The 20,950-nt window shown below is 41.2% G+C and overlaps 1 protein-coding gene across 1 annotated transcript in view; it reads right to left on the bottom strand.

The window, feature by feature from the left end:
* Window positions 1-10,346, bottom strand: part of RAB2A (RAB2A, member RAS oncogene family) — a 43,561-nt gene extending 33,215 nt beyond the window's left edge. Inside the window, exon 1 of the mRNA XM_066563417.1 lies at window positions 10,058-10,346. Coding sequence (XP_066419514.1) covers window positions 10,058-10,103 — 46 coding nt within the window. The 5' untranslated portion in view covers window positions 10,104-10,346. The remainder of the gene's footprint in view (window positions 1-10,057) is intronic.
* Between the last annotated feature and the right edge of the window lie 10,604 nt (window positions 10,347-20,950).

The raw sequence follows: 20,950 nt of genomic DNA, 5'->3' as shown, positions 1-20,950 counted from the left end.
ACTTCCACACTGGACTTTCAGAGGGCAGATTTTGGCCAAGAGACTTACTCAGAGAGTTCCTTGGCGGGCAGCCCTTAAAAAGAAAGGAGTCCAGGAAGGACAGGCATGCTTCAAAACAGAAGTCTTGAAGGCACAGGAACAGACTAGACTGTCCCTGTGTGCTGAAAGGTGAGCCAACAAGGAAAATGACCAGCCTGGAAGAGTAAAGAGCTCTTGAATGAACTAAGGAAAAAAGAGGATGCATCACTTTTGGAAGGAGGGTCAAGTATCTCTGGAAATGATTAAGGGAATTGCTAGGTCATGTAGGAAAAAAAATTAGAGAGGCAAAAGTCCAGATAGACCTCAATCTGGCCATTTCTCTAAAGGACAATAAAAAATATTTTTATGAATACACTAATGGCAAAAGGAAGGGCAAGGACAACCTCTATTCTCTACAGATGTGAGAGGGAATTTAGTAACTAAAGATGAGGAAAAGGAAGAGTACTTAACACTTTCTTTGCCTCAGTTTTCAACAGAAAGGCTGTCCTCAGGACAACTGTCCTCCTGGGCTGGTAGATGGTGTCAGGGAGCAGAATAGCCACTCTGTTATTCAGGATGAAGCAGTCAAACACCTGCTGAGCCACTAAGATGCTCACAGATCTGTGGGAGCAGATGGGATCCATCTGGTGATGAGGGAGCCGGCACATGAGCTTGTGAAGGTGCTGTCATTTACCATGAGTCCTAGCTCAGCTGGGAGGTCCTAGATGACTGCAAGCTGGCCAGTGTGATGCCCATGCACAGGAAGGGCTGGAAAGGAGGATCTAGGAAACTACAGGCCAGTCAGTCTGACCTCAGTGTCCAGAAAGATTATGGAAAAGATCATCCTGAGTGCCACACAGCACCTACAGGATGGCCGGGGGATCAGACCCAGCCAGCAAGGATTTAGGAGGGGCAGGTTGTGCTTGATCAACTTGATCTCCTTCTATGACCAGGTGACCCACCTGGTGGATCTGGGAAAGGCTGTAGATGTTGTCTATCTGGACTTCAGCAAGGCCTTTGACACTGTCTCCCACAATATCCTCCTGGAAAATCTGGTAGTCTACAGCTGTGACAGGTGCTCTCTTCACTAGGTCAAACCACTGGCTGGATGGGCCCAGAGAGTGGTGGTGAACAGTGCTGCAGCCAGTGGTGTCCCCAGAGATCAGTGCTGGAGCCAGTCCTGTTTAATATCTTCACTGATGATCTGGATGAGGGGATGAGTCTTTCATCAGTAAATCTGCAGATGACACTAAGCTGGGAGTGTGTGCCAATCTGTTGGAGGGTAGGAGGGCTCTGCAAAGGGACATGGAATGGTTGGATGGATGGGCAGAGTCTAACAGGATGAAGTTTAACAAGTCCAAGTGCCGAGTCCTGCATTTTGGCCACAACAACCCCCTGCAGCGCTACAGGCTGGGCATGGTGTGGCTGGACAGTGCCCAGGCAGAAAGGGACCTGGGGGTACTGGTCAAGAGCTGACTGAACATGAGCCAGCAGTGTGCCCTGCTGTCCAAGAAGGCCAAGGGCATCCTGGCCTGTGTCAGGAATAGTGTGGCCAGCAGGAGCAGGGGGGTCACTCTCCCCCTGTACTTGGCACTGGTGAGGCCACACCTTGAGTGCTGTGTCCAGTTCTGGCCCCTCAGTTTGGGAAGGACTTTGAGAGGCTTGAGCATGTCCAGAGGAGGGCAACAAGGCTGGTGAGGGGCTTGGAACACAAGCCTTGTGAGGAACAACTGAGGGAGCTGGGGGTGTTTAGCCTGGAAATAGGAGAGACCTTATCACTCTCTACAATTCCCTGAAAGGTGATTGCAGTCAGGTGGGGGTTGGTCTCTTTCTCCAGGCAACCACTGACAGAATAAGAGGACACACTCTTAAGCTGCATCAGGGGAAGTTTAGGTTAGACATCTGAAAAAAATTCTTCACTGAGTGATTGTGCAATGGAATTGTCTGCCCAGGGAGGAGGTGGAGTCACAATCCCTGGATGTGCTGAAAAAAAGACTGGACGCAGGACTCAGTGCCATGATTTAGTTGATGAGGAGGTGTTAGGTTAGGTCATAGGCTGGACTTAATGATCTCAAAGGTCTTTTCCAACCTAGGTGATTCTGTGAACAGTGTTTATATACACAGATAACTTTTATATCACCAATTAAATAAAACTGCCCCATTGGAGAACATAATCACCACCTCACTTAAAAAAAGCCTGCAAGTCACACCAGAGATAGCTTTTGCCATTAACCTTGCAAAGCGATTTCAGTTTCAATGGATAAAACCTTAAACCAATCCAATATTCCTGCACAAATCTTACAAATGTTGGAACATTTCAACATTTCAAAATCTAATCAACAAAACGACATTTTATTAGGTATTCCAGCACTAGTTCTCAAGTGGCAATCTGATATTTCTTCTCCTTCTAAGGCTGGTGACCAAGTCAGTTGAATTGAGCCTACAAACACCAGCCTCAGCAGAGTGAAGATGACAGACAAGCACAGCCCCTTTGATGCAGGCTCTGTCTCAGACTGGCACAAGATGACTGCACTTCTAGTCACTCCTCCATAGCAGTCCTTTTAGGAGCAGACTGCAGACTGATGGGCTCACACAGAGAAAGCAAAGAAATAACTAGTTTCTCTTTAATGCCATTCTTGCTGGTTCAGAACCTTCCAACAAAAAACCCCATCTCAAAGTCCCTAAGTTTTGTACTGCTGTTGACTGAAATACAGGTTTCATTTTAAATTTATGGTTTTCAGATACTGCATGTTCATATCACAAAAGTTCTTATGAAAGTAGTTTGTAGTCCAAATCACTTCCAGGGCTTGAGCTAACTCCCCTATCATAGATGGGAACATGTATCACAGACAGGAAGGAGCTTATATGAATGCCTGAGTAGTTTACCACCTTGTGACATAAACAGATGCAGCAAAGATCAGTTAACAGCTGCAGGCAGCTAATTCTATGGCATGCAGGTGGTTTAAAATAACTACACCAGTTAACTCTAAGAACAGAGTGGCTGCTTATCAGGTATCTTGTTCACTTAGCACTGTAAATATTACACCTGAAATGAGGCAGACACTGTGAGAAGTAGCTGAGAACATCTTAATGACAGTCAATTGCAGAATGCAAAAGGGATAGATTCAGTTATTTATCAATCCATTCTCCATTTTACTGACATAATTATTTGAATATATCTTCAGATAAACCACCCCAGAAAAAAAAAAATCTAGTGTTTTCATATGAGACAGCTTGGATACCCTTCAACAACCACAGTAAACAAAAGCTCTTGCTTAGGAACAAATGAAAACAATGGATTATGTGCTCAGAGGGAAGGCAGCTTGCTTCTTTGCAAGTGCCTGTTTTAGGATCCCTTCATTGCTTCCTAGCACTCAATGATGGGAGTAGAACTTGTGCTACAGCAATTTTACCCTCCAGCTCTAAATTCCGAGCCAGAAGACTGAGTTGATTCTCTAAATTCCTCTACCTCCCTTAACAGCTTCCTCTTAATCTGGGTGCAACTCTGCAGTCAGTTTCCTTAGACAAGGCATTGCCAGAACTTTGCTGTTGTCCACTTTGGCCCAGCTTCAACACAGCCCTTCCTTATATACTTGTGTTTATTTCAGGGCTCAACAGTAAAGCTACCCTTCTCACTCATACGCAACAAGCTACACCAAGAAATGAATCCAGGACAGTGCTACACTCATCCAAAACACCAGTATGTGCATGAGACTAGGGCTACAGCAAAGGGAATGGTTCTTCTTTTCAGTAATAGGCTGCACTCATAGCACTTAAAAAAAAAAAAAAAAGCAGCTCTGGAACCACAGCACAGGTGATGGTACAGCTGAGCAAGTTTTTGGCTAAGAGAGCTGATTTGCTTCCTTCTCCCTTTCTTGATTACCTGTGAATAGGGCAAAGAAAGTTCAGTTACTGGCTGCAGAGTCAGGTGTGCACTACTGAATATAAGGAGAACTTCCAGGCTTTTCTTACCTCTAGACAAAACTCATCAGTGTTCCTGCCACTGATGTTTGCCTTGAAAAGCTGACCTGGTTCAAAACTAATAATGTGTCAAAAAAGAGGGTAGGGGGAGGTTGAGTTTCCTTGCTTGCTCACCTAAGCACCAGTATAGCCCCAGAAAGGTGACAGAGGAAAAGAACTGCAGTAGTAGTCCTCTCAACAATGGAATAAAAACTGAATGCTAAAGAAAATCTCCTATGTGAATCTGCCTGCGGTCTCTGGTGAGTAGACACACTCCTTCCCACACACCTCCACCTCCTTACCCAAAAGGGCTCTTGCACTCTTTTAAGCATACCTACTATTTGTTTAGTTTTGTTTTTCAAATCATCTTCGTGAGCTGAGCTGGCTCTTTGAAGGATCACACAAGCAGTGATGCTGAGAGCTAAGAGGCAGCAGAGCTGATAGTTGAGACAAGAAGTGGTAACAAGGTCTACTCGTTTTGGCAGCAGATAAACCCTGGATTAATTCAACAGTCTCACAGAACTGTTTTTCTTGTACTTGATGGTGATCAATCAGTCCACCACACACAGAGATGAAGACCTACTTCCCTTTGATATTTTGCTCACACTAATCTTCCTAGATCCAGTTTCCTTCCTTGAAAGTACTCCAGACTGTGGAAAGCACAACCACAAGACCAAATCACATGGTTCAGCCACTAAGTGAAAAGCTAACCTAAAAAGAAGGTAGTTTTCTACTGCATTAGTGGGTGGATCCAGATCATGGCAGACTATCAGAGTCACCACAAGGTAAGGGGAGCAAGAACTCCTCCTTTCACATGTAACCAACTATATCAGCTTGGATGTCCATGAAACCAGTGCCACAAAAACAACCAAGCTGAAACAAGCTTCTTGCTTTCTTACCTTCCTTTAGAAAAACAGACAAAAATAAATCTTAAAAATAGGGTAACACAGTTTCAAATAATGGGCAGGATTATATATATGATTATTTTATATATATACATATTATATATAAAATAGATTATTATCTAGATGATACATATAAGAACCCAAATTTTAAAACTAACTTTGATTTTAACCAGTTAATTACACATTACAAATGTCACAAGATATATACCTTTAACCTGGTTTATGAGATACTTTTAGTTCTTTCCAGTAGTCTGCAGAGCTTCCAGATGTTTCATAAGCCCTTTTCTTATCACAGGCTGCAATTCATTCCCTCTCTCATCCCTTTTTAACCACAGCAGCTTTATCAAACTCTGGAAAGTGCAGTATTACCTTTTCATGGGCCTAGGCATAACAAGACATGAACCTAAAGCAAAGATTTCTCTTAACCTCTTCTCAGTCAGTTATGTTTTAGTCAGAACTCTACCATCAAGCAGAAAAGCTTTATTTAAATTTATTGGAAGGACAAATGAAAACATTCCGAACTGTCACATACAGAGCAAAGGGAGCTCACATACAAATGTAAACATGGACAAGAACAGAAGAAAAACAACCTCTAAAATCCTTCATGCTGCCTATGTAATTTCAGGAAAAGTAATAAAAAGGCTCTTTTAAAGCTGATTTAGCGTCAACACTTAAACATTTTCAATAGCATATTTAAAGCCAATGATGTAAATTTTTCCTTTCTACATAAGAATTAGCACAGGCATACAAAGTTAAAGCTGTTCAGCTTTACCATATTGCAGTTTGTATGGCACTGCTCCACTGCTAACTATATGTTTTAAAGGTAAGTAAAAATTATTTCCAAATAAAATTAAGCTACATTTGAGTCTATAAAAAAACTTCATGTTCTGCATGGTCATAAACCACTTAGAAACTGGCAGCCATTCATAATAACATGGTTTTAGATGAAATTGGAGGTGGGATTGGGTTAGATTTTTTTGAGTGGCAAGATGTCTGGGGTTTCTTTTAAAGAAAGTGTTAAGAATTAGTACAAGTCTGCACATAGCCACTTGTTTCAGCAGCCTCATGAGACCTTTTGTATGGACATATAGTTTGTTAATTCTAGTTAACTTCTAAGAGGCTAAGAGGATGTTCTTATACAATACCTAATATCTGCTCTTTTGGGATTAAAGCATAATTGAAAGGGTCTCAAAGCAAAATATAAGTAGTACAGACCAGTACTCTGGTTTTCAGCACAAACAAGTTCACGAGCTATTGCAGGATATTAACATCAGCTCTGGTGAGATGAAAACCAGTTTAGCCAAGAAGTACTACTACATACTTAGAGAAAATAAGGGCAAAAGAGTCTAATCATACACATTACTAGCTACTAACAGCTGCTGTTGCAGAGCAAAGAGCAAAGACATTAGAAGTATTTCACAAAGAGGATTGAAAAATAAAGTAAATTCGATTGCTTAATTTTAACATTTGAAAGTCTCCTAGACAAGCGAAATGGTTGACTAGACAGCTTACTTTACTCTAGAGAGTGAGAATTAGATCACCAAGCAACTATATTTTCTTTCATCATCACCTCCTAATAGGAATAACTTAGAGACACTTGGTCCAGGAGCAGCAACTGTCTGCTGAAATTGAAAGGCGAGTGAAAGTCCATTATGCAAAAAGCCCAGAGAGTTGCTGCAGTAACACATTTAAGAAAAGCAGGTGGACTTGCTCATGGAAAATGCAGCAACATTGATCATAAAAATACACTGAGATAGGCTGCAACTGACAAGTTATGTTGATGGCAAGAAATTTGACCATTGCAAAACTAGTACTTGAGGTATCCTAAAGTTCAAGGGCATTCTCTGTTGGAATCTAGCAAACACACTCTAATATAAGAAAATTCTGATTAATGTGTATTATTCTGAAAAAAATATTCCAGCTGTCACCTTCACAGAAATCTTGTTATCATTCCCAGTTTATTACCACATGGTACATTGCTGATAACAAACATATAAGTAAAGATTTTACCATTACATAGGAAAAAACTAAAAGAAAAAAATGACAGACTTTCAGTCAACAACTGTACAAACAGACAATTCTCATATGCCAACAGTATTTATCTTAGCTCAGATCAAAGACCATCTCAACTCCAGCTGATGGCCAAAGGTGGATGTATAGGGAAGAGTGGATGAAGACACCAATCAAAATCGAAGACACCATCAACCATAAAAGCAAAGATCTCAGAGGTACACCCCTATGCAGCATGCACCACTCATGCTTCTAAATTCATTTGCAAACTCCTATAATGCTTTGGAAATAGCCAGATCAAAGGATTTTTCCTGGTAAACTCTCACAGTAGTCAGCATTACATAGTACTTTCATTTTTCTCTTAAAACTCTGCAGGTACGGTCCCACTGCTACAATGTAAAAACTACACAGATTTCTGGCAATGTTCTTTAGCACCTGGAATACAGCCATGCCATTTCAGGTCTCTCCCATAACAGAAAACTAACTAGATCCTAAACCAGTTCCAATTATACAGAACACCATTTTTAAATATTAAAAAACTCAGTTAAGAACTAGATTAGGAGCAATTCCATGTTCATAAAGCTACCATGGCTGAAGTACCAGAGAAAGAAAAGAAGTCAGTGAATGACAATGACCAATGAAACAGGGAATGCAAAGGGACAAGAACTGTTGAGCATAAGGCAGTCTTGCAGAGTCAGTCTCTGTGGCTGTCATTTTAAGAGACTGAGATCATCCTGAATTCCTGTGTTTAAGCAAATGAAAGCATGTGGAATCACAATTCAGAGAAGGCACATAGAGGTGTCTTGTGTAACTCCAGGGGAGTTTCATTGGTTTGCTTATGGATGGCACAACCTACTTTGTTTTTTAGTGCTGAAAGAGGAGCTAAATGTTAACATCAGTCCTCAGCTGAGTCTCTTAGTTTTCTCCTACAGTTTGTTTACAACTAACTGCTGAGTCACCAGGCAGCTGAGGCATTTCCAAAGACTCTAAATCAAATACCAGAAACAAATTTCTTGATTGCTATTAAATCTACATGGTTTCCAAGGCCATATCTTCTCTGGCTGGAACACTGTGGGAATCCACCACAGGAACTGAAGAGGACAGTCACCATCCACTCCTTATTTCCACTGTCAGAACTTTGAGTTCAACTGCCTTCATCTGAGGAAGAGCAGTAATACCCAGACTACCGCCACCATCTTGGCAACTGTGCACAACATAAATTGGCTCTTCAGCACTTGCTCTATTAGAATACTTAAAAGGCTCACAGGAGATCTAAATAAAAGCAAAACCAACTTATCACTATCGACATATTCACTTCACTTCAAAAATAATCATTGCAGTAGCTTTAATTAGCTTCCTGTAGTAACTCAAGAATACAAGCCACAAGAATTAAAAAAAAAAAAAAAACTACCCAAAAAGCCAACAGCAAAACTATGAGCTGTTTTCCTCTCTGTGTTTCCTTTCTCTTACTCTTCTGATATTTGGCTCTTAAGCAGCTGCAACAAGTTCAGAAATGACACATCCATTCTGTATTTCACATTTCAAGCAACTCAAATTCAAGAGTGCAGTACAGACCACTACACCGAGGATATTTCTATGTAAAAAATTAATCAGCATACAATCAATATACCAAAGCAACTGTAAGCTGCTGTGTACCACTTTAGTGACTACAGTTTTTAGAGATGCACCAGAATTGGCTACCTGTTCTGAACTGTCATTCTGAACTGTGCACTACCATCTTGCATCACCCCAGTCTGACAAACCTCTTCTTACTTCTCCTGAATTTGCACAGGTAATATCCTGTTGTCCTGTCCTGGCTTGATGAACTGTCATTCAAGTGAACACTCCACAAAAATCAGAATTTTCAGTTATCATCTACAGCCTAAGGCTTCCAACATGGTCATTACAGCTGTGATATATTTCTAATGATTCACCTGTACTACATCTGCTACTGCAGAAGCCTAAAAAAAGCTTTCAGAGTTTAAATGTACATTTAAAAAGCAGATAAAAGTCACATAGTAGTTGCACCCAGTGTATTTAACAACCTCATGTGTAATGCAACTACAATGTATAATTATACTCCACCAACAGATAATTTGGTTCATAGGTATGAAGTATGAAGGCACCCTCGGAATAGCACCTAAAAAAACAGGTGTGTCATCAAACTTATTTGAGAAGGCATTTAGACAGGTATGAGGAAAACAACAAGGGAAACACACAATACACAGGCACAATGGTTAACTAAGTTAGCTACCTTGTCCTGACAATAGCTTGATCAAAGTATGCTAGTCCTATCCATATTAGGCTGAAGAAGCATACAACATACTGGCAAAGCAGCAATTCGTATCAGCATATGGCTCTGCCAACAGCATTTATAAGCACTTTTATTTGTCACACAGCAGCCAGTAACAAATAGAACGGAGTAAGTTTTTGAGAAATGTTCAAGGCTAGGTTGGATGGGGCTATGGTCTAGTGGGAGCTGTTCCTGCCCATACCAGGGGGGGTTGTGACTAGATCATCTTTAAGCCCCAGTCCAATCCCCTGATATTCTATGAGTTAATATGTTTTTAAAAAGTGACAAGAAACATCTGGAAAAGCAGTGGTGTGTGTACATACATACACATAAAAAAGAGGTCCCTATAAATTAGGCTGGAAGAGCCAGTGCTTTTAATTCTGCTTTAACAGCGTGTCTTCACACAGTTTGTTACAGCAGCTCCAGCCGAGACTGGAAAGAGCATCCTTGCAGCCCGAGCTGAAGGTAACTCGCAGCAATGAGACAGAAACTCATCACAAAACTGCGGGGAGGAGTGTGGCCTCGCTACCACAAGGCTGCAAACCACGGGCACTACCCAGGTCTAGGTTTAGTTGTGACAGCGCCTCCTCCCTCTCGGCTGGCCCGCTCTGCCCCCGCAGCCAAGGCCGTGACACAGCCCGAGTTGCCCCGCGGCCCGTCAGCCAGGCCCGGAGGCCCAAGGCCGTCGGGAGACAAGGCCGAGGCCGCGGGCGGGGCCCGGCGCAGAGGCGGGGGGGAGACACCGCCTCTTCCTCGCGCGGAGCCACCACGTCGGCGGCACTGCCAACACTGCGGAAATGGGCGCGGGGAGCCGGGCCTTCCCCTCCGTCTCCGGCCCCGCTCCGGCGCGGCCCGGGCCGGGCTCACCCACCTGTGTCTCCGATGATGATGTACTTGAAGAGGTACGCGTAGGCCATGGCCGCTCCCGGGCTGCCGCTCCCGGGCTGTCCCGCTCTCGCTCCGGCGTGACGCGCGCGCTCGCCGCCCGGGCTCGCGCTGCGGAGAGGCGGAAACGGGTTAACGGCCCCCGGGCGGCGCCTCCGCCCGCTCGCTCCCTCCTACCTCCGCCCCCGCGCCGCCGCTGGCGGAGGGGCTCTGCTCGCCCGGTCCTGCTGTCCGCCCTCCCTCGCTCCCTCCCACCGCGGCCCCGCAGGCGCCGGGAAAGCCAGAACGCGGCGGCGGCGGCGAGAACAATAAACAGGCGCCGAGCGGCCCCCGGACCCTCCGGCGACGTCAGTGCCCGCCCCCTCACGCCGCCCCGCCTCCGACCCGGAAATGCTGAGGCGCGAGGCCGCCTCCCGCCGCGCACGGGGCGGAGCCTCGGCCCCGCCCCGCCGGACTGAGGGCGGTGGCGGCGGCTGCGGGCCGGGGGCTTTGGGGAGACGCCGTCCCTGAGCCCAGAAGCCATCGGGCTGGGAAAGAACTCTGGGGTCATCAAGCCCTACCCGCGACCAAACACCACCATGTCAACTAGACCGGGGCACTGAGTGCCACATCCAGTCTTTCTTTCCAGGGACGGTGACTCCATCACCTCCTTCGGCAGCCCATCCCAATGTCTAAGCACCCTTTCTGTGAAAAAGTTCTTCCTAATCTCCAACCTCAATCTGCCCTGGTACAGTTTGACACTATGTCCTGTCATACTGTCGCTGGTCGCCTGGGAGAGGCAGCCGACTCTCAGCTGGTTGTAACCTCCTTTCAGGGAGTTGTAAAGACTGAGGTCAGCCCTGAGCCTCTTTTTTTGGCCAGACTAAACGCCAGCTCCCTCAGCCACTCCTCACGGGATTGATGGTCCAGACTCGTAGCCCTTCCTTGGACCAGCTCCAGCACCTCAATATCATTCCTAAACTGAGAGGCCCAAAGCATAAACCCTCTGAGAATAGCCAGCAATGAGCTGTTTGGTAGAAGTGTATCTTCATCATATGAGTTCTGGCCTGAAAGGGTTTTTTCTCTTTCTGTTTCTGTCTTTCCTCACTGAACTGAAGGCAATGAGCCAGGGGAGTAGCCTAAATTCACAGCTGGTGTTTAGGACTTTGATTCCTTAGAGTTCACATGGGATTGGTGAGCTGGAAGAGGCTTCAAGGTCTTCCATAGTCTCAGCTGCTTCATGAGGTGTCCGGTGTACCCTGACCTTTGGACCTGGAGCAGTCAAAGGCAGCCTGGCTCACCTATCACATCCATACTGAGGCTACACCAGATGCCTGGCAAGGGTAAATGTGGCACTCCAGTCAGGTCATGCTGGTGATGCTTTGGGATTCCCTTCAGCTCAGCTGTTTTTGGGCTGGGGGTACTGTTCAAGAGCAATTGGCACATTCTTCATATAAACTGACATTTTACTCCCCTTCTGGCTCTCTGGTACAATGGGAGTAAAAGGTCTTCTAACTTTATAGAGGATTTTATATGTGGTCAACAGCTTGGACAACATTGACCTACATGGCTTCTAAAAGGTGTGCATCCAACTTATTTGTAAAAACTTTCAATAAAGCTTATTGTGCTAAATCCTGTTGTCATATTTCATGACCTGAAACCCAAAATGAAGCTTTTTTTTTAAAAAATCAAAAATCTTGTCTACTGTGGATGTGCAGGCCCCCCTCCCCCCTGCCCCAAACAATACTAGAAATCCTTTATATATTCTAAACATATCTACCTTTTCCACATGAAAAATTCTCAGATGGTTGCCATTGTCAGAAGTTTGCCTCCCCTGTGCTTCTCCTAATTTCTCAATGCTATTTATTAAGCGTAGATCCCAAAACAGCATTTCTCACGTCTCTAACCAGTCCCATCACCTCAAGAGTATCTCCAGTCTTGCCCCTCTCTGAACGTTTTTTTTTTTTTTAATTAACAACATCTGAATTTACTTTTGATACTAGATCTCTATTCTAGACAGTTACTACTCAAATGTATCCATACATTTGGTATTTCCCTATTAGCACTGTTTTCCCCCTTGCTAAATTTCAATAATTTTGATCATGGCCACTCAGTTTAGCAAAAATATTTGATTTTTTTCTCTTTTAATATTATCTCTGCCATTTTGTTGTCCAGGCTGTTCATGACAATATTGAATAGGTCTTGCATGGACAGGACAGGACATTGAGAAGTGGCATATAAAATTTTGTCCTAGTTTAAAGACCCTCTTCACACTGAGAAGAGGCATTTCTCTATTATTTTATTTGCAAGTAGCTTTGATGTACATTTTTGTTAATAAACAATTCCTAGCCAGAATGAGTTTTCTCAGAGAAGCAGGTTTTTGCCCTGCTTCCTATTCAAGTTAGGCTTCTGTTTTCACATATCCCTGTGTGTCTCTGTTTCCTGCCCTAATAATGATCATGAAGTCTGGCATCTGGATGGAGCAGGGTACCTCAGCTGAAGGAAAGACTGCAGTTGGGGTCAGCTGTCAAACCCAATCAAGAATTCACACTAAAACAAGTCTTCTCAAGTGCTTTCTCAGCAGCTAAGCCCTTCAGCTGGCATTCTGAACCCATGCTGTTGGCATGGGTTTGTGTGACCTCAACCCCTGGAGACAAAGCTGTAGATCAGGCCATAAGCAGATAAGACCTCATCCAGTATAAGTAAAGGTTGCTCTGCTAGGGATGGGGCAGCTCTGCTCCTCCTAATCTGCTTGTGGACCCTCTCTTGTTCTGGCACTGTCAGAGTCATCTGCTGAATAGAAGGGGCTAAGCAATCATTTTTTTATATTAGCTTTCAGGCAAAATCATCCTGGGTCCCACAGCCACACCAACAAACTAAATAACCTCATTAGTTGGATCCCATCTCTGTCCATGCATCCTCACTGCTCCCAAAGGGCCCTGTTGTTGTGAAGGCTAAAGCTCACTCTGTTAGGTCAGTCATGCAGACAGGTATCAACTCTCTAGGTGAGCTCTCTCCTGTAGCTGCCTCCCCTGTGATTGGCAGGATGAGGTAGCACCGTGTGGGCTTTCATGTCCTTCACCTTTCCTTCAGAGCTCTGTTTTTGTTCATCACATGCTCCAAGTCTATTAGTGCTACTTGGGATTCCTACATGACTGAGCCACAAAGGCTCAGTATTACTCTGAGGGTTGGTCAAGTCTTGACAATCTGTCCTCAACATCCCAGGGTGTTAAGTTTCAAGTGTGTTTGATGGTGACAGACTTTTTAATAGGACTGTAGTGATAGGATAAGGGGTTTTAAACTAAGAGAAGAGAGATTTAGACTAGATATGTGGGAATTACTTTTTTAGTGTAAGATTGGTGAAGCACTGGAAAAGATCACCCAGAGAGGTGGTAGAAATCCCATCCCTGGCTGGAGAGGGCTCTGAGCAACCTGATTAGGTTGAAGATGTCCCTGCTTATTGCAGGGAGGTTTGGACTCAATGGTCTTTAAAGGTTCTTTCTAACCCAAACTATTTTATCATTGTATGAGTATTAAATATTAAGCCCCGAATGTTTTGGGGTGTGTCCTGCCTGGCTTCGTCTGACAGCCGACAGGTGGGTTCTGTTCAGAGGGAAGGCAGTCCTACCTGTTTGTGCTTTGGCAGCCTGGTGAGCCAGGCAGTAACCAGCTTGCAGGTGACTCACGTGGCAGGGCAGTGCCCCACTGCCTTCTGTGGCTGCTCAGCTTGGCCAACACCTGCACTGTGGACAGATAACCAGGCCTCTGCTGGTTAGCCAGGCAGCCAAGCTGCTCTGGGGAGTGCTTCAGTCATTTGTGATGGTTAGGATCACTGATAATCACTGATGATCATTGCATCAGTGTTAGGGATAGTTTTTGAATCAGTGTTTGGTAGAGGCTTGCAAGGATAATATACAAGAATTTGTTGCTTATGCTAGCCCATGGTAAGTACAAACTAATTTCCTGCTGGAGAAGAGACTGTTCCTAACTTATTGAATATTATCCACTGTTCTACAAATCTGAGATGCCTCCAACTAGAGATTAATGCAAAATTGATTTTCTCCAAGTTATGTGTACCATATATCATGTTAAGTACTAATAAGAGGCATGCAAATAGCTACTGAAATAATTTTCACTTTTTTAATTTTCATTTGTTTACCTCTCACTTGCTAAATTTACCTTTTCCAGAGAAATTAATATCTTCTTTTGTTAAGCATTTTAATACTTTGATAGAAGGCTACCATGTAGTCAGACTCACTTATTAAAAATAAAAAAAAAATTAACCAGTTGATATAAAAGAAGCATTGGTAATTCTGTATTGAAGAATTGCAGAGAATTGTTTTTCTTTAGTTTCTTTTTTTTTTTTTTAAATCTTATCATGACTGCTCATCTGTTACTGATTTTATATCACATGATGAAATATTTCACTATGATGACTATGTCAGGATTATATTCTGGCAAATATGGGAAAGTTTCTGGATGCACTTTGGAAAACTATAACTTGCTGTTTATTCTGTGTCTGTATTCTGAAAAAACTGTCACTCAGTTTTTTCCTGAATTTTCCACTTAGCAAACTCACTTGGGGTTTATAGAAAAACCTTAGGCTTTGCAGGATCCTTACCACTAAAAATATTATTTAGGGAAGAGGCTTGGAGTCATCCAAAGCTCGACATATTCTCCAGAGCAAAGCATTAGGCTGGATTTTTTCAATGGAAATTAAAACACAAAAGCAGAACTCTGTCATAACATTTGACTACGACCCTTTAATTATATTTTGTACAGAAGTATCATTTAACTGGTAGAAGTATATCTCTACCCACACTTCAGTCTAGCTTAAAATTTTTAAATCATTCAGTTGTATGGGTAAATTTTCTATACAGATGCTGAGTAGGAAATGTTATTTTCTGGTGCCTGTCATTTAATTTGTCTGCATGTACTTCTTCTGAACATTAAGTGTATGCTATAATTTTTCTTATTTGTGAATTTTAATATTAGATTTGTATTATACTTAAGAAACAAGGCAATATACAATATATTTTATTTATTATAAATGTTGAGAATGCGACCCCACTTCATATAGAATTAAATATAAAGAGCAGATCCTGCAAGAAGACAAGTATAGTTAAGTCTCAATGAAGATCTGCCTTTGTAAAGATAATTTTTAAATACATGTTAAACCTGTAAAGGTGAACTGGAGACAACTTCTGAGTCGAGTAGGTAGAAATCCATGTCTATGAGTGATGTGTGGCTTGGGTTTTGCAGGTCCTAGATCAGGCAGCTTTGGCTGAAATTTCAGATAACAGCTGGATATTTGTGCACAGTTTACATTGGTACTTTTGATCTGGTGGAGAAAGAGGTTTGGAAATTAGTTTTTTTTAAAAAAAAATTCTTTTACAATAGTGTAGTGTTTAACTGACAGCTTAAATTAAATGCTCTTGACTAAACACATTTGTCAGTCACATTTGTCCAGACACTGTAATTATTGAATGCTTTATTACAGTTCAATTACATTGATAAGTAATTTTTGGAAGGGAAAAATTCAGTTCCAATAGCATTTTTTTGTTTTCAAAATATAATCTTGAGACTAAAGGCAGTGTAACAAAAAGTAAAGTATAGTTCTAGAGTTCCCAACTGTATTTATATATTAGGTTCTTGCTCCCCTGGAAATATTTGCATGACCTATGCTTTATCCCTGTTTATTTGTTAATAGCCTTTGCCACTGTTATCATTTCACCCTGTTTTTCCTTGCAAATAAACTTGTTTTTCACTGCCTTGATGCAATAATAAAGTTTGATAAGACAGCATGTGATAAATTTTAAATCACTTTTCCCATAAAAACAGGGAAAACAATAGAAACCTTGAAATAACCTTGAAATGCCTAAAAAACTAACTGAAAAGATATGTTGATTTTTTAAACAATTATTCTCAGGAGCGTTAGAAAATATGTGCTTGTGTAACAAGATTCACAAAAGCATGGAGGAGTAGTGCTAAACGATGTCAGAGCTCCATTCAGAAGCCTGCCTAAACTGCCATCATGGTAAATTTTCAGTAGTTTTTTTACTTTTGAGACAGTTTTTTTCTTAATTTTTTTTAGATGTCTTTTAAAAGTTGTTTGGGCAATGCTTTCAGAAAAAGAAAGTGGAAGGTAAAGTTCCCACACAGGCTCACAGAAGTGGAAATAATCGTGAAGATTTCCTGTTTACTTACAGCAGGAAGTGAAAAAACTTTAGGGAAACTGGTTTGCTTGAAAAGGAATAGGAGCAGGCAAGCTTGGTGACACTTTTCTAGTCAGGTATATTTAATGGTTAAAAATAAAATTTTCAATTTCTTTTCTTCTTCTCTTCTACCTGTAATGAAAAAAAGTAATGACTTTTTTTTTCTTTTCCCTACACCCCTATTGATGTTTTTTGATGGCTGTAGAAAGTATGGAACTGTCTAACACTCTGGAAGTCAGCAGAGTTGCTAAAGGATCTGAGTTGAGGATATATTAGGGACATTAGTGTCGCAGAAATGATCTTTTTCCAACAAGATATTAGCAGAAAACCTACCCTACTTTTTTTTTCTAAATGGTGTAATAGAAATTTCTGCTAATTCTAACAAAACTGTTTGTATATAAACCATATTTAAAATTATGTTAAAGGCTTTAAGTTTCTATTGAAACTGCTTAAAATTTAACAAAACAAGCTAACATGAAACTAGAATTATTTCTCTTTTAAGTACTTCTTCATTATGCATTCCACTGAATAAACTTTATCATGAATATTTTTAATCAGAAGATGTTTTACTTTAAAAATACATGTGTAGGTTTCCTTGATATTCAACCATTGTTGATGTAGAGGGAAGCATTGCTTCTGCATGTATTTTCCTTAATTTGATTGACTTATTTTTAAAACTACAGCCATCTTAAGGTTATTTCAGCCCAATTTCCCTTACTTGTCTTCAGGCTGTGAAGGTCACACCAAAGCTGTTATTGCCCACATGAGCTGTGCCATTGTAGCCTTCCATTGTAGGCTAGGGAGTCTTTAATTCCATAGATCAGAAGGTGGACAAGTATTTACTTTTTTCTCTTAATTTTTCTCTTAATGCCTCTATTCATTCATACAGTGTTTGAGAAAGGTAAACAGTACTTCCTAGAATGGAAAAACCCCCCTAGAGAATGAATTGCAATGGAGCACACCCCACCATCCCCAGCCATCAGCTTCCATTCATTTTAGATGTCAAATGGGTGTAGGTATTCATTCTTACATGTTTATTGGGAGCACCTTGTTGCTATGGTCATGAGATGTAAAAGGAGTAGGAAATTTTGGATGTCAAGTATTCTTCTTATGTTTCATGGCAAAAACTACAGCAGAAAAACAATCTTCCTGGCTTCAAGACACAGTTGATTTTCATCTTATTTCTCTTTGGCAGACAGTCTCTTTTATAGTTCTATACTTTACCATGTTAAAAGTGGGAGTTTTCAATTCTTATTTCCAGTTCACAATGGAAAGAAGGGTTGTACCGCACGTTTACTTAAGGAAGCTCTTGTCTGCTATAACTTAAACTCATATTGTATCAATAACCACTGTGATTCCATCGTTTTTAACAGTGAAGCTCATTTAGTTATCACAACCTTCATGTCATCATCATTACTTAGCATAGAAAATGGTTGCAATTTGTGGCAGTGCCAAGCCCTCATCTCCATAAATCTTGTCTTGTCGACAGTCCTCCCCTATTTACCTTTTTTTTTCCTTGCTATGTGTCTTGATCCTGTTTTCTTGATTTTCCTCAGAATGACTTTAATTTCGGTTCTGTAGTCAAAAATTACATGAAAATGGACAAAATGGCTTTCTGGGTAACAATTTCAGTCATGGTATTTTCTTCCTGTGTTTTCAAAAGGTACAATTACCAGTCTTTTATAGAACTTCTTGGTGCTGTAGGAAAGAAGTGCACAGTATATCGTACTTTAGGAAGTATGAGCACAGAGTAGTCTACAGATTATGAAAAGTAATCTAGTGTTTCAGAAATAAACCCCAAACCTCCTCCTTTTAGGAAATCAGCCATTTAACAGCTGGCTAAGGCCATAAAACAACGGACTCAGCATGCTGCCTTATGTCCTGTAGGGATTGGGAGCCTACTGCTAGTACTCCTTGTAGTGGTTTTCTTTGACAGAGGCAGTAAGGGTATACAGGCAAGAGCCTAAATTAATTTTCCCACAATCAGCAGTTATGTGGAAATTTTCCATCGTTTTTCTTGCCATGCATATGAACCCAGCCACATGAAGGGGAAAAGCAGAGCTGTTCCTGACAAAAAGAGTGACCATGACCATACTTGATAAATTACTTCAGGAGTAGCAGTCAGGCCATAGCCATCCTCTCACCCCCTCCCATGTGTAACACAGAGTTAATTGGCTTTTATCTACTCAGTAAATGGGGTGCTGCCATGTTGCATCAGACTTACCATGCTGAAGGGATGCAATAAAATTCTGCCATGTCTTGGGAATGCAGCTTGTGTTGGCACAGAAAGGAATGAAACAGCCAACTTCCCCAGAAAGGTATGGCAGCACTAATCTAATTCATGTGACTTGGACTTAGTAGAAATTAAAATATTTGTATCCTGATGACTCAAATCAAGGTATTAAAGCTGTTGCCTCAATTGAAAGCAATGAAAATGTGTAGTTCCTCTAATATAATGTCTGCTGAAGCAGAGAAAATGCATAGAAAGGCTTAAGACAATGATAATATTTATGGCAAATGTAAATGGAGAAAGTGATGCAATGCTCAGTTTAAGTATAATGTAATGTATAAAATAAAAACAACTGCTTTGGAAAAAAGATGTTGATTACACTAGACGCTGAAAGGCAGAAGAGAAGAAAAAGGAAAGGTAACTACAGATCAATTATACAGATGGGCTAGTTTCCAAAACAAAGGGGCCATACAGAGATTCACAGTCTTATTACCATTTCCCAGTAAATTATTGCCTAATTTGTCTGAATTAAGCCTGCTTCTTGTTCCACTTTTATTGGGAAAAAACTGTAATTGGGATCTTTTTGAACATTAACTGGATGGCTTACTGAATATTCCATTCATTCTGTGTCTCCTTCTTTCACATTTCATCTTAATAAGTTGATTTTTCTGTCAGTAATTTTCCTTCAAATTATGAAAAAATAATGAAGATTTTATCTGCATGTACTTTCTTAGATTAAAATTTTGCTGTAATAACAATGGGAAAGATTTATTTTTTGTAAATCAGTTTGGAACATGGATTTGTCTCATTGTTTGGAATAGTCCAGTAGTTCAGCTTTACAAGCTCAAAGTTTGTGAATGTCTTAAACAGGCAAACATTTTATCCTACACCTCAGATACAGATCAAATAGGTTTGAACAGCAGATGTTTGACCTTATGTTCTGAGGTGAGTAGTTTCTATACATTTTTGTATAAAAAACTTGGGCTCTGCCTTTTCTGCAAAAGACAATCACATGTCTAGCTGATGCTTAGTAATGTCTGTGACCTAGCTGAGATTTAGAGAAAAATAGACTTGAAGTGACAAACTGACCAGTAAGAAAGAGTACTTTGCTGAGCCTTACTTTAAAGTAATTATCCACAAATTCTCTACCCTACCTGTTTTGTGTAAATATATATGAAAATGCAACTCTTTGCAATTAAGGATCCATGACATGAGTTTTTCATGTTTATTATCTTTATTTATGGGAAAATATTTTCTTCCATCAGAAAAAAATAATATTCCTTATCCCACTCTTTTGAAAAAAACCCAGTTTTTTTTGTTTCCATAAATCCTGAATCTAATTTTCAAACTATTTAATAACAGGTACTTTTTGCAGCATGTAATATTTGTACAATACTTTTTACAAACTGCTGCCTCTTCGTGGAGGAAATAGTAAGTACTGCAGTAAAGATAAACTTAGCATCACAGAGGGTGCATTGAGGAGACCAAGGTGCGTGGACATTGTGAATTAAATGCCTTAAAAAGTAACCGAGGAGCATCAGCCCAAGGACTTCAGATTTCAGTTGCAGGTGATGAGCATGGCTCAGAGTGTATTTAGCATGTCTTGAACTTAGACTACTGACTAAGCATCTAAATCTGTCAAAGGAAATTAGGTAAGCCCCTGGCAAATATCCCCAGATGCTGAAGCAAAACCAGATTTTAGACTTGAGTAAAGCTGTTTGACTTCTTCACCAAACAATGGTCTTTACATTTGACTTTGACTAGGGATCCAGTGCTGAAAGAAAGGAGGTACAAGGGCAAACATAATCCCTCATCAGAGAAGGCTAACTTGTGGAAGCGCTGAATTAAAGGGGGAGTGAGCTCTCCAGAGTCCCCCTCCAGCAGTGGAACAAGGTCAGTGAGAGCTTCTCAGTCTTTTTCCTCAAGACAGAACTGTGGAAGGGGAATGGAAGCCTGGTACAATACTTTTTGACATGAATGAGAAATGGAAAATAGGGAAGTAAGGAGGCTGTAAGAATCACTTAAGCTCATGAGAAATTGCAAATCCAAGAAAGAGCCTTTTTCTAGAGAGTTGCTAGTAACCACAGGAAAGAGGAGCTGCTGGAACCAGAGTGCAAAGGTCTGTTTTAGAGAATCTGCTTCTTAAGTAGCAGGCTTTAAGAAGATTTGAATATGGAAAAGATACTTCACTGAATAATTTATCTCCTTTAACCACATGGATTGTGGCAGCATGCAAACGCTTCCTAGAGCCGCAGTTACTCCAGGAAGGTTAAGAATAGGCTGTGGAGTAGTTTGCATATAGCAGCCTCCATTGAGAAACAGAGGATAAAAAGCTACTTAAAATTTACTAATAGTTCCTTTTTCTAAAATGGACTGAACATACCCTCAAGACTTCACTGATCCTGAAGGTTTACATGTCTTCTGTAATGACAGAACCATAAATTCTAAATGTTGG

This window comes from Molothrus aeneus, chromosome 1, assembly GCF_037042795.1.
Source record: "Molothrus aeneus isolate 106 chromosome 1, BPBGC_Maene_1.0, whole genome shotgun sequence".
Lineage (NCBI taxonomy): Eukaryota > Metazoa > Chordata > Aves > Passeriformes > Icteridae > Molothrus > Molothrus aeneus.
The sequence above is the reverse complement of the archived record's forward strand: the minus strand, read 5'-3'. Positions and strand labels throughout refer to the sequence as shown.